This window comes from Sinocyclocheilus grahami, unplaced genomic scaffold (genome assembly GCF_001515645.1).
Source record: "Sinocyclocheilus grahami isolate Dianchi unplaced genomic scaffold, SAMN03320097.WGS_v1.1 scaffold1980.1, whole genome shotgun sequence".
Classification (NCBI taxonomy): Eukaryota; Metazoa; Chordata; class Actinopteri; order Cypriniformes; family Cyprinidae; genus Sinocyclocheilus; species Sinocyclocheilus grahami.
In genome coordinates, this window is record NW_015507159.1 from 76,411 (window position 1) to 91,085 (window position 14,675).

General features: G+C 35.8%; 1 protein-coding gene and 1 pseudogene across 1 annotated transcript; both read right to left on the reverse strand.

The window, feature by feature from the left end:
* Positions 1–4,352: 4,352 nt before the first annotated feature.
* On the reverse strand, positions 4,353–12,088 carry LOC107573579 (NACHT, LRR and PYD domains-containing protein 3-like; annotated as a pseudogene).
* Positions 12,089–13,699: 1,611 nt separating this feature from the next.
* On the reverse strand, positions 13,700–14,507 carry LOC107573580 (PWWP domain-containing protein MUM1-like). The gene is given in 6 exon segments (XM_016260009.1): positions 13,700–13,749; positions 13,847–13,907; positions 13,996–14,084; positions 14,172–14,321; positions 14,323–14,418; positions 14,502–14,507. Coding segments are annotated over 6 exon segments (417 nt in total). The 3' UTR covers positions 13,700–13,734.
* Positions 14,508–14,675: the final 168 nt, after the last annotated feature.

The following is a 14,675-nucleotide window of genomic DNA, read 5'->3' on the forward strand; positions in this document are numbered from 1 at the left end:
CACCTTCAACATTTCTCACATTATCAAAGTTTATTTTCTATAGTTTAGAAAATGGTAATAAAATATAACAAGAACTCAGAGTTAAACTGTGTCAGAACAAATTGATCTTGATAATGTTAGATAACTTTGATAGAAAGGCATGTAATGGATTACAATCAACCAAAAATTCAGACAACTGTTAGTATGACAATATTTACACAACTATCAATACTTAGTTGACCAATTACCAAGCAATGCTTAATTGTGTTCAGTCTGTGGTGTAAAAAGGTCGCATTAGCAATTAAAGAAAAAACACTTCAGCAAAACATGGGCAGGTCAAAGTGTGTGAATAATTTTTGGTCCCAAATGTTTTATCAGTTTTACTGGTAGTCCACTGTATGAAGAATTTTTGGGTATAATATGTCATAGTTTACTTTATTTTGCTATCCTCACTTACATAAATGAACAATAGTGCGGATATCTAGAAATCTCCCATCAGGATGACAGGACATTTCTATGCATTTCATATATGATAACCTCATCGTGGCTGATATTTATATGATCAGTGTGTGTTTGAGAACTCATCACGTCATGGTTTGATTGTGGGCATAGAGTCAAGGATCCGGACTGACATGTCTGCAATTTCATTCTCAGTCTAAGTATCTCAAAGTCAAGTTATTTGTAATTTGCTCAGTTTACATTGTGTACGCTAGACATAAAAATGCTTTCTACGAAGCTCATTTTCAGACATTTGACAATGCACAAAGATGACAATACAGACATATTTAGAAGTTGGCTAGAATATATTCAAATGTTCTGTAAGATCACTGACCGTATGTAAGTGTTACAGATACAGCGATACAAGAGTGCAAGCGAAGGAAATGTAGTGATGTGTCTTCAATCTTCTTTTTATTAACAGCATAAAAACAAATGGAAGGATCTGTCAGTTTGCTGTCACGTACATAATAGTTACAGAATCTCTTGAAATTGTTTAAATTACTAAGTTTTTATTAGAGTTTGTTTATACATTAAACAGATTTATGAATAAATACATCTATAAATTTGCTTAGAGAACAATTACCTTCAACATTACCTTCAAAACTCCCTAATCAGCAAGTGAAATAATATTGTGTGCATATATAAAATAATATATGTATAGTGTGCTGCTTTTTATTTTATTTTACTAGCATTTTTTTTATCCTGTGAAGCTGCTATTAAAATAAATGAACCTGACTACGCTGCACAAACTATACCATATTTATGTTGACTTGAGAAAGCAATCATACTGATATTCTATTTAAGATTATTATTATTATTATTATTTTGAGACTAAAATTTGAAAATGTATCTCTTCCTAGAGTTTTCAAGCTATAACATCCAAAATCATCTCAGATCTTCAGACTGGTCTGACTTAACTGGGAAGTCATGGCTTAATGGTTAGAGAGTTGGACTTGTAATCCAAAGGTTGTGGGTTCAAGTCTCACACAGGGAGGAATTGTAGGTGGGGGGAGTGAATGTACAGCACTCTCTCCCACCTTCAATACCACGACTGAGGTGCCCTTAAGCAAGGCACTGAACCCCCAACTGCTCCCTGGGTGCCGCAGCATAAATGGCTGTCCACTGTGTGTGTGTGTGTTCACTGCTGTGTGCGCGCACTTAGGATGGATTAAATGCAGAGCACAAATTCCAAGTATGGATCACCATACTTGGCCACATGTCACTTCACTTTAAGCCTGGAAATTCACTACACAATTTTTAGCCCGATTTTCTATCAATTTACTGTCTGGAGAAGTCGACGCTAGTCTGCCAGTCTGTAGATTTGAGTTGACAGATTTCATACAAAATCGTGTAGTTCTATGATGGTCACAGACTACAATTTTTAGCTTCAGACTTTAATTCCATACAGTCGGAGGAGATCAAACATGTTTGATATTTACAGACGATTTTAGAACACATATTGTTTTAATTTGTCAAGCGTCTCCTAGCAACAAGCCACATCTTTCTGCGTCAGTTGGTTGTGATCGGAAGGACTTTAAAACGCAAGGCATCATACATTTACCAAAATTGTGAACAGTCAAAAACTGGGCATCACACACACAACTGAGGGTCACACACTACCAGACTTTAAAATATCTTCAGATTTTGTCCTGTGGTGTCCAGCCTTTAGTGAGCTATATTATTTCTAACTGATTGAACTTACTTACATTCAAAACCAAAGCCTATAGATATACAAAGACGGTTCACATATCACTTAATAGGGAAAACTGCAATGCACAATATAACAGAGTATGGACTGGTCTAGCCTGGAAAATAAGCTTTTTAATACGGCAAGCGGTTTTGACTTTTATTGATTCTCAGCTGTATTCTTGATATCAACAATTTAATTTTCACTAGTTAAAATGTATTTCTGATATCAACAATTGGAAGGGCAATTTCTGATATCTAAAATGGCTTTCTTACTAGTAACAATCACATTCATGATATCAGAAATGAACATTGTCACTAGTGACAATTAAATCGTTGATATCAAGAATAGACGTCTGTACTAGTAACCACGTGATTACTGATATCAAAAATAAAGGTTTTTACTTATTTCTGATATGTGAAATTGGAATTTCAACTAGTAACTAGTATTTAACTAGTGAAAATACTATTACAGATATCAAGAATTATAGTTTTTACTAGTTGAAATTTAATTCCTGATATCAAGAATTAGCATTGTTACTAATGAAAATGTAATTGCTGATATGAAAAATAGCAATTGTTACTAGTAGAAATCTAATTCCTGATATCAAGAATTTACATTTTAACTAGTGAAAATTGAATTGTTGATATCAAGAATTCATATCCTGAGAATCAATAAAAGTCAAAACGGCTTGCCATATTTTAATGCTATTTGAGCATAAGGAACAACATTTATGGGACAGTTCATTTCAGATTTTGTTGCTGATATGAAATATGTAATTTAATTGCAAGCTCAGCAACCAGTTTTTGAGATTTGCCCCATTTATTTACATAGGACTTGGTCTTAGATGCCCGAAATAGCTGCCCAGAGGCATTGCAAATATGGCCGCAGAGTGTACAGACATTCTTTGAAAGTGACTTTGATCAAAACTGGGAAAAATCCCATAGACTTAGGCCCCAATCAGACAGAACGCGTTTTTTGCAGTGAGAGGTGCCTTTTTTTATTGTTTTCTGTTGGCAGTGAGCATTTTGCGAGCGGTTTATGCGCCCCGGGCGCCTCGCGTTTTAGCCGCCTGCTGCGCCTCGACGTCATTGAGACCCATTAGACTCAATTAAGCTGCCATTCTATGCAATATTTCTAATTATATTTCTATTTTCTATTAACTATTTCTAAGCTTCCACTTGAATATTTCTATCTATCTATCTATCTATCTATCTATCTATCTATCTATCTATCTATCTATCTATCTATCTATCTATCTATCTATTCATCCATCCATCCATCCATCCATCCATCTGACTTAAAGCTTTTGAAACTACACCAAACTTTTAGGCTTTTAGGCCGAAATAGCTGCCCAGAGGCATTGCAAATATGGCCGCAGAGTGTACAGACATTCTTTGAAAGTGACTTTGATCAAAACTGGGAAAAATCCCATAGACTTAGGCCCCAATCAGACAGAACGCGTTTTTTGCAGTGAGAGGTGCCTTTTTTTATTGTTTTCTGTTGGCAGTGAGCATTTTGCGAGCGGTTTATGCGCCCCGGGCGCCTCGCGTTTTAGCCGCCTGCTGCGCCTCGACGTCATTGAGACCCATTAGACTCAATTAAGCTGCCATTCTATGCAATATTTCTAATTATATTTCTATTTTCTATTAACTATTTCTAAGCTTCCACTTGAATATTTCTATCTATCTATCTATCTATCTATCTATCTATCTATCTATCTATCTATCTATCTATCTATCTATCTATTCATCCATCCATCCATCCATCCATCCATCTGACTTAAAGCTGTTGAAACTACTCCAAACTTTTAGGCTTTCTCAAGTCAACATCAAAGTGTGTCTCTAGTTACATAATTTGTACACCTTGTTGTTTATGAGTTTTTTTTTTACTTGCAGAACTTGGTAACTGTTCATACTGAACAAAACTGTGTTGTTTTGAGCATATTTCTTATTTAAACCCCTCTGACTGGCCATTGCATTAATATGTTCAATATATGTGTCTGTGATTGGCTACAATGCTTGATGATTTAATTACAATTCAAATTGACAAAATTACATTGTCAATAGGAACATTAGATGCAATGGAAATAATGAAACTTTCATGATGACAATTAGGTATAGATAAATTGTTCAGCCCTATTTATGAATAAATCAGTTTTTTTGGCACACCCGTTCCTCATTAGAGGTCATTGAATCTGACCCAGAGACACTGAGCATTTACTCAGGCTGAATCCAGCATAGAGGGGTTCAGTGAATGTAGTGTTGAATGTGTATATGTGTGTGAGTGTGTGTGTGTCAGAAACGCTGAAGAAGGACAGAGTGCCAGCCGACACATCCACATACACTCCTACTCTGGCAGAAAAGCGTGAAGGGACGGGTAAGATGGTGCTCTTGAAATTGTGCCAGGATGTAAATGTATCACGGGTACACTCCAACCTCCAGGACTTTTCATTGTACCCAAAAACACATTCATTACGCCTTCCCTTCCTGCTGATTCCTTTATATGTGACTGATATATCAGCCTCCTTCCCGCTCCATTCAACCTCCCAGTAACAGCATCCAGTCAGACTCTCTTCACACAGTACCTGAGGATAATGCTCAAATCTGTCTGGATGATCGGGGTATGACTGTTTCTTATCCACATGTGTCACCTTTCTGTTCCCCTCAGATAGAATGAGATGAGTGTTTGCTGTGTTTGGATCCAGCACGCTTATATGCATCTGAACATGAAGGATTAGAAGACAGAACATGAAACCACATTAAACATTATGCACTGCTAAATAATGGATTCTGGTAGTTTCAGATATTATTTCAGTTATTTTAAAAAGTGTTCATAACCTACCAGAAAAACACTGACCAAACAAAAAAATATGACAAACGATCAGATAAAAATTACAAACAAAAATATATATTTCTGAAACTATTTTTAACCCTTACAAACTAGCATGAGGTTTTTTTTTTATTGACCATTATTTTAGAAAGTATCACCTTATTATTAACATGGTGATGCGTTATTTATTTATATTTATATTTATTAAGTTAACTGTTATCAACCGTCTGATATTCTGATTCTCAAATATGTGCAAGTGAATGTGTTTTGTCATTTACAAACCTTTATAATGATCTTGTTAGTTTATCTATAATGCGCGATAGGCACCACCACGTCAGTTTGTGCCACAATACAGAAAATCGTGTCGGTCAGATTTACAACACTTAAATTAATCCATTTCTCTCAAAATGCATAAAAGTAAGTGGCTGGTGAACTGAGAGAATAATACAGTATACTTTATAGTTACCTACACAATGTGTGTATGATGAATAAAACATGCCGTCACATTATAATTGAATGGATTGTTATTGCCATTTCCATAAACATCAGTGCGTATAAAAAAAAAAAAAATAAATATATATATATATATATAAATGTATAGTTTTGCTAGTACTTGTGTATTTAAACATCTGAAGCCTAAAATAAACATTATGTTGTTCAAAACACTGCATAGTTGTGATCTGAATCTGGCAGTATGTGATGCCACTGTACTTTATAACATCCCATATGTGGGACTGTACTCCCAGAGGCACAGAAATAATAAGCCCACATGAGGCAATCAAGTGGTTAATACTGGAACTGTAAAGTACATTTTCTCTCTTTCTCTCTATAGTTTTACACACAAGCAATTTAGAGATGAAAGTGACTTTTGCACAGTGGTTGCCTGTGCCATATTTTTTTTGTGTGTGTACACCTACATTTTTGCAGTCCTGCTCTTATCCTCATCTCTCCACCACACTTCACACTGTGAGAAAACAAACAAAAACATGGCATAAAAACAGGAAAGTCATTTTTCCTTGATAAAATTAATTTGCAAAAATAAATACTGTTGCCAATGGGAGTAATTTAAATAACAAACATATTCAAAAAAAAGGGGGGAAAAATCACATTCAGTTAGACACTGGGTCATATGACGTTGCTAAAAAGAACATTATGTTGTGTATTTGGTGTAATGCAATGTGTTTATGCGGTTTAAGGTAAAAAAAAAAAAAAGTTATTTTCCATATAATGTACATTATTGTTTCTCCTCTATGCCCCGCCTTTCTGAAACGCGTCGAATTTTACAAAGCACATCGCTCTGAAAAGCGAGGTGTGCTCTGATTGGCCAGCTATCCAGTGCATTGTGATTGACTGAATACCTCAAGCGTGTGACGGAAATGTTACGCACCTTACCATACTGTTGATGCCCTGTCCCAGCAGGACGAGACTCAGTCCAGCTGCTCTGCTCGTGCACATCCCATCATTGGTTCTCTTAGCAGTTCAGTCAATGTACTGTTAGGAGTAACCGAATAACTCGGGATCTTGGTTTATTTCACGTCAGAGGGAGTGTCAGGCATGTTTATAAACCGAATAACTAAGTAATTTGTTGATTAGAGCGTACTGGAGACGCGGACCATTTCAAATGATTCAGATCGATTTGGTGAACTGGTTTGACTGGTTCACTAAGAAGATCCAGTTAAATAGAATGCGTTTTAATCATCATTGGCAAATTATTTAAATATAAAAAACGTACTAACAGGCTGTGATTCAGAAGCGCCAGACTGTCCTTGCAAAGTTGGAACTGCCCAACTTTATAGAAACAGCCTTTGTGCCACAGACGCATTGTAGGCTACTGGTTGAGGAAAGAGTCCTCCATAAAATGCGCAGCACACATCTGAATATTTGGGTTGAAGTGTTCTGGAACAGTGCTGTAAATACATCTTAACCACTGATTTCTAGTCATGTCCTCTTTTGGAAGACCAAACAAAGTAGTTTCGCTTTCACAACGAAACACACAGTGACTCCACAACATGGTGGCGGCGGCAGCAACAATACTACAGCGAGAATAAAAGTTACGCCTTCTTTCTTTGCGTGAACATTTGGGCAGTGTTATGCAAATCTTCCCACATAGTGACGTAGACATGTGGGGGCGTTTTAGGTAGACGTGGCTGACTCTTAACTTTTATAAAGAATATCTCTTTCGATTTGAGACTTTAGTCTTTGCAACTTTGCAGATCTTCTTTATGCACCAAGAGCTTGTAACACTCCAAAGAGAAAGGAAAAATTGAAATTGCATCATATGACCCCTTTAAAAAAACATAATACTCCCAATGACATTTCCCAAAGTAATAGAATGATTTCTTGTGCCGTGATGCTGGATATTCAGTAACATTTATAACACTGATATAACCACAACAAAAATAGCACAAGAAATGTATTCCGGTTAACACGTTTCTATTGGTATAATTTTAACCAATGTATTAAAGAACACTAGCTACTGGCAAGTTATTTTAGCAGCTGAGATTTCGCTTGTTGCTCCTGATAACCTCCTAGTGTACACAGTAATGGTAAAGTCTTTGAAACGCTTCAGATACCTAATGAATGATATATTAGAAGGTATTTCTGATTTTGATTGATTTGATTTTTTTAATTCTTTAATTCTTTAATATTTGGCAATTAATGTTTTTTAAATATTTAACAAGAAAAAAGCTTAACAAGCTAACCAAATTTCTCTCATATTTTACTCAACATTAACAGTTACTGTATGTTTGCTCCACATACCTAAGTATCTGCAGTTTATAGTCTGGATCCTCCAGTTTGTGTTTGAGCAAATGGACTCCTGAGTGTCCTGGGTGATTGTAGCTCAGATCCAGCTCTCTCAGGTGTGAGGGGTTTGAACTCAGAGCTGAAGACAAATAACCACAGCCTTCCTCTGTCACCATACAGCCAGACAACCTGCAGGTTGACAAAACAAATGAGAATCAATTTGTTAAAGAAATAAACTAAAGCTCTTAGTTTTACCTCAGTATCTGCAGCTGACAGTTTGGACTCTTCAGTGCATCAGAGAGCAGCTTCACTCCTGAATCCTGCAGGTCATTGTTACTGAGATCCAGCTCTCTCAGGACACAGTTTGAGAATTGTAGAGCTGATGATACAGTTTCACAGGACTAACCAGTGAGATTGCACATGGCTAATCTAAACAGAATAAAAAATGTCTAAGATTCAGATAAACAGCCAATATTTCATGCAACACAAAAACAGAAATGTTTTACAGTAAATTATAATGAAGACAATACATCAAATACACTTATACATACTTAAACATGTTCAGTTTACAGTGTGGACTCTTCAGTGCATCAGAAAAAATGTCAACACCAGAGTCCTGAAGGTCATTGTTACTTAAGTCCAGCTCTCTCAGGATGGAGTTTGAGGATTTTAGAGCTGATGACAAACTTTCACAACACTGAGCAGTGAGATTACAGAGCGCTAATCTGAACAGAACAGAGTGAAATGATTTTATTTCATAATAACACACAATGTAGATGTAACTAGCAAAAAACAAACAAATAATAAAAAAAAAGCTTATTATAAAAATTCCTATTTACCTCAGTATCTCCAGCTGACAGTTTGGACTCTTCAGTCCATCAGAGAGCAGCTTCACTCCTGAATCCTGCAGGTCATTGTTACTCAGATCCAGCTCTCTCAGGACACAGTTTGAGGATCGAAGAACTGATGACACAACTTCACAATCCTGAGCAGTGAGATTACAGACAGCAAGTCTAGGGAACAAAATATAGAGTAAAATATGTTACTTTTTCCACTACAGCCATATAAATATTCAAATACCATACATTTTTTTGTATAATATGATACAGTGATAACAGCTAAAAATTCACTGTCCCTTAACTTACACAGATTTTCTGCAGTTGCTCACAGCTGGTATCAATCTTCTTCTGCCCTCATCTGATGTGTTGTATTTCTTGAGGTCCAGCTCATCCAGCGGCTCCTCTGACATCTGAAGCATGTAGGCGATTGTTGAGCAGTGAGCAGCAGAGACATCAGTTTTTGAGTGTTTCTCTGATTTCCCAAACTCCTGAATCTCTCTGGACAGAGTCTGATCTTTCACTTCCAGCAGACAGAGGAACAGATTGATGGATCTTTCAGTGGAGAGATTATATGGAGCAGTTCTCATGTCTTTAATGATGGATTTAATATAAGTAATAGTTCTGCTGATGCTCTCTGAGCTGTTCTCTGTGTGTGTCAGTAGATCCTGTAAGAGTCTCTGATTGGACTCCAGTGAGATGCCCAGCAGGAACCACAAGAACAGATCCAGATGACCATTCTTACTATTTAGGGCTTCATCTACTGCTGTTCTCAACAGCTCACACAGAGTATATTTCTTAGACTGTTTTCCCTTAGGTCTTTCATTAAAGAACTCAGTGCAAATCCCAGAATACACTGAGGTGTCAGTGACGTCTATGTTGCTCTCAATCAGGTCCTCCTCATAGAACATCACATTGCCCTTCATCAGCTGTTTGAAAGCCACTTCAGCAAGTTTCACAATCACTTCTCTGTTGGACTGCAGGAGTTTCTCTGGATCTCTCTCTTCATACTTCTGGTTCCTCATGTTGATCTGAATCAGCAGGAAGTGGATGTACATTTCAGTCAGAGTTTGAGGGATTTCTGCACTCAGATCTTCTTCCAGGAGCTTCTGAAGCACAGTGGATGAGATCCAGCAGAAGACGGGGATGTGGCACATGATGTGGAGGCTTCTTGCTTGATGTAGAGCTGTGTGTAGATCCTGTTCAGGAGGGTTTCATTTTTTTGGAGTTTGGTTCCCTCAAATAATCTTTCATATTTGTTCTTCATACTGGTTTTGTGCTGCTCTTTGACTCTCTGCAGGACTCCAGCCTCCAGTGTATGTTTCTGCAGGACTGCTTCTGTGTTGTCCTGCTTGATTTGAGTCTGATAGTGAGATGCAGAGGATGGCACAGGGCCGGTCCACTCATCTGTCGTCTCCCTGCTGAAAATAAAAAGAAAAGAACAGTACAAAAAAATACAATGACTGTTAGAGACTTGCAGAAATATATGAAGAGTTAATTTGATAAAAACTGATAAACTCCACATTTAAAAAAAAAAATGAACTGACTGCCGTACGTTATTCTCCACATATACCACATTCTGAACCCTCAACACGTTTTGTCACAAAAGCTGGTTATTATTACTTAATCCAAACATCACAACTGCAGTTTGATTGATACTACTTTGGAATGTACAATAAAAACATGATTTATGAAAATGAATGAAAATGGAGTTATCTGTATTTGCAAATGAACTCTTCATACGTGTATGATTTTAGCACCCATCTTCGAGCTGAAACCCTGTGCAGTACATATCCCAGCGGGCACCTTGATATCAATTTGATGTCAAATGTTAGTCAAGACTTGATCAAGATGCTGTATAACATAATTTAAGGGTGTTTTCACACATAGTTCATTTGAGCCCTGCAAACATTTATATGTGAACAAACAAGGGATCTCAGACCCCTCTAAAAGTACTCAGTTCGGTTCGTTTATGGTTTAATTTCCTCATGATTTGTGAAAGCAATGAGGTCCCGGTACGCTTTGAATGAACCAGCATTACAGTAATGCTTGAGCTTGAACTAAGCAGTTTAGTACTTGTATATATATATATTTTTTTTTATTATTTTTTTTTCAATCGGCTATATTTTACTATTATTATTATTATTATTATTATTATTATTATTATTATTATTATTATTATTATTATTTATTGTCATTTCAGGAAGAAACTGCAGAATCCAGGCATAAAACCAAAGTCACTGTATAATGCGGAATATCATGGAATTTGGCCAATTTTGAATGAAACATTCAGGAAGTAGCGCTGCACAGCTATTCAAGTTCAGATCGTGATATGGACTAACGTCAGTAATTGCTCATCTTTTGATCAGCAATCAGAATTGGTGCATTTCTTTTTGAATTTACATTTGTATTATTGATTTCAAGTTTGTTAAATAAAACTTTTCTTTCATTGCATTGCTTTTGTGTAATTTTTTCGGTGGTCGAAAGAACATCATTGTGTGGATGTCATGAAGTTTTTGACGTCATTTTGATTTGCATATTTGAAATGCAAATTTTTCATGTCAATTCGAAATCTTTTCAACATTAATGTGCCCGTGTTGTTGTATATTTGGTAGTATATAGTGTTATTTCATTGAATAATTTTTCATGTGAGATGCACAAACACTACAGTAAAATAACAAATAACTGTTTATACTCACAAAGGTTTAGGGGTCAGTGGTCCATCACTGAATTTAGGGGGTGGCGTCATGGAACTGTTACTTTTCAGAGAAACACCACTGGGTTCTGGAGACTCTGATCTCTTCCTCCTGATGACAAAACAAAACAACAACAAACAACAAAAAAATAATTTTTAGAGCACTAGCTATACTGTATAACTTGATTGCACCATAGATTTAAAATTATTTGTTAGCAGATTTGAATGAAAGGCATCTGCTAAATTAATAAATAAGGAACACAGCAATTCTTCCAGTGGAGACCGTAATATGAGAATTGCAGCAATACCAAATTCCAGAATTGTACAGAGGACATCATAGAAAAGAGATGAAGGTAATAAATGGTTAAAGTAGAGAAAACTATTTTGTTAAACTATACATACATTACTAGACAGAGAGAGATTTAGCAAGATGTATTCAAAGGCCAAATGAAAAGTCTTTAGACACTTGCAAGGGACTCTGTTTGGGAAAGCTGGGAAGATCATTCAACTTCAAAAAATGAGGAAGAGTGACAGTGAAAGTTCAGGAAAGCGATTTTGTGCTTCTCTATGATGCTATCGCCACTCACTCACTGGGTTTCTGGAATGTACTGTAAAACACTTTGAATAAAGGCTTCTGTCAATGCTGAAAACGCCAGTGTCTTACCTGGGGTCAGAGGTCACTGTTGCATCACTTGATGCAGATGGTAGATTCCTTATGGACTGATCACTCTTCATAGACACACAGCTCCACACTGAAGATGAAGATCTCATTTTAGGGGCAGCGTCCTCATCTTCTCTCTCATTCTGGAGACTCATTTTAGTGTTCTACTCTCATTTGCCAAAAGGTTTTGAAGAAATCGATTTCAGACCTTTTATATCAAAACATAATTATTTATGTTTATATATAACAGTTATTTATTTATTTTTTATTCTGTAATACAATGATAGTGACAGTGATAATGACAGTGTAATACAAAATACAGCACATCATGAATTATTCTTCAGATAATAATGTCATAGATAAATGAAAGCACATGTTTATTTAACTTTTAATGTACAGCAGTGTGTGATGCAGGAACTGATTTGTTTGAAATACAAGTAAATGTGTGATCATTTACAAGCATATTAAAAACATATTTTATCAGATTTTTAGTTGTTTAATAGAGAGGTGGTAATTTAGTATATTCAGCACAGATTTTGTGCTCTGTCGAATTTACTGTACTTGTAATAGAGATAAAAGCCAGTAATTTCTGTAACGTGTTTGATCAACAGAATTAACAGTCACTGATTCATATGCTTCTAATGGGATCACCATTCCTAAAACGATGCATCTATGCATCAAAATGTGTCCTGTTACCTTGAAACTAGCCTATTTTGTTTACGTCACATGATTTAGAAATATTCTGTATAAAAATACTTTTTTAAAACAAACGATTATTCAAAATTATAACTATATAGTCTAAAGCAAAGGTCACAGGATATCAAAAGTATTTTATTTAATCACCCACGTTTCCACCATTCTGACTAGTTTGCACTGTTAAAATATAATGATTTTACTGTACATTTCTGCCATAGTCACCACTGAGAATTGCCACTCCTGAATGTAATGTAGAAACTCAAATTTTATTTAAAGCTGCTTTGCAACGATTTGTATCGCGAAAAGTGCTATACAAATAAACTTGAATTGAATTAATTTATTTGTTTTAAATCGTAGAACATAAATCTAAACTGCAGCTCATTTTAATATTACTAAATGGTCGTACTAAGAATAAATTATGAACTTACCACAAAATATGTGGCCAATTAAACAGCCAGAGATAAGATGTTGATAGCGTCTCTTATTTTCCTCTTACTGTCGTTTCTACCTGGTTAAGGTGTGTCTTGTTTATGAAAAACAAACGTAGTGGCGCAGAGCGTCATCACAGGTTCAACACTGCTGTGGTCAGAGACCAGTGTGTTTTGTGTTTCTGTTTTACAATCGAGCTGAACGGGATATCCTACGGTGGCAGAGAAGTGCAAAACACAGAAAATCACAATTCTGAAAACAAAATAACAAATTACAAACGCAAATGCAAATCTAAAAAAATAAATAATTCAGAAAACACAACAACAATTCCAAAACAGTATAATAAGAAAACACAATGACAAATCCGAAAACAAAATACTAAGTCAGAAAAAACAATGACTATCAGCCATTATTCAGGCATTTTTAAAATTAAATGAAAATGACATGAAAAGTTTGAGAAACACCCTCTTTTTCGTCCGCAAAGACCTATACTTGCATTAGTCATTGATTTTTAGTCATTGATTTTATTGTTTTCTTAATTATTAAGGATTTATCACATTCTTTAGTATTGAGTTAGGGGATGAACATTAACTCTATATTTACATACAATAAATGATAGTGCTCATAGTCATTTTCTCACACCAAACTTTATTTTTGTATTCTTTTTCATGAGGTCCTACAAGTCATCGAGCTGTAAACAATGCAGAGAAAAATGGTGAAAAAAATAATTGGGTTAATAATGTATATATTACATATTAAAATAACATCAAATAAAATAAATGCTTTACATTCTTGTTGGGGAGATTTTTCATTTCTTGAGCAATTCTTCTGTCAAATTCCTCAACTTCACTAAAAGAAAAGATAAATGCTGTTGTCAGAAATGTTGTGTAACATAAAAATCCAACAGTTTTTGTACAAACAAAAATTGAAAACATACCTTGAGTGATAAGTGGGGCCCTTGAGGAACATCTCTTCAGCCTCCCGCCAAGACAAGCCCTGCAGCTCGCAAAGGCCTTGAATGATGGCCTGTACAAATAAATCAATTAATAAAATAAAACATGCACACACTGCAGAACATGAACATGCTCATGTTCAAACATGTTTTGGGCTTACCTCTGGGAGGAGACATCCACAAATGAACTCCACCTCATCATTGTAGGTCAGCTGCGTTTGGGTTTTATTAAGAACTCCTTTCATGTAGTTATAAAGGATTGTCAGGGACTGCTCATTCTCAATGTAGACAGGCACTTGAAAACGGGGTTTTAGTGGAAACCACTTTGACCTTTTTCCACTGAGTATATCCTTTGGGCCATAGAAGGAAGACTTCTGCAGAGGTGTCCACATCTGTGTATTGTAAATTCTGAAAAACAGCAGTATAAGATTGCACTTTAAGTTTGTCTTACAATTTTTCACTATTATAAGATGTACACTTGCAAATATTACCTTCATGCTGGACCGATCTATTAAAATGTGACTGCAGATGCGTTTGCACTTTTGCCAACAGTGTTGGTTGGAAAACTGAGGCATCACAAAATGGACAGTGGAAATGACTGCAGCATTTGGTGCACTGTATTAGTTCAGGCAGACAAGTCACACGCATATTATGTGGACAACCCA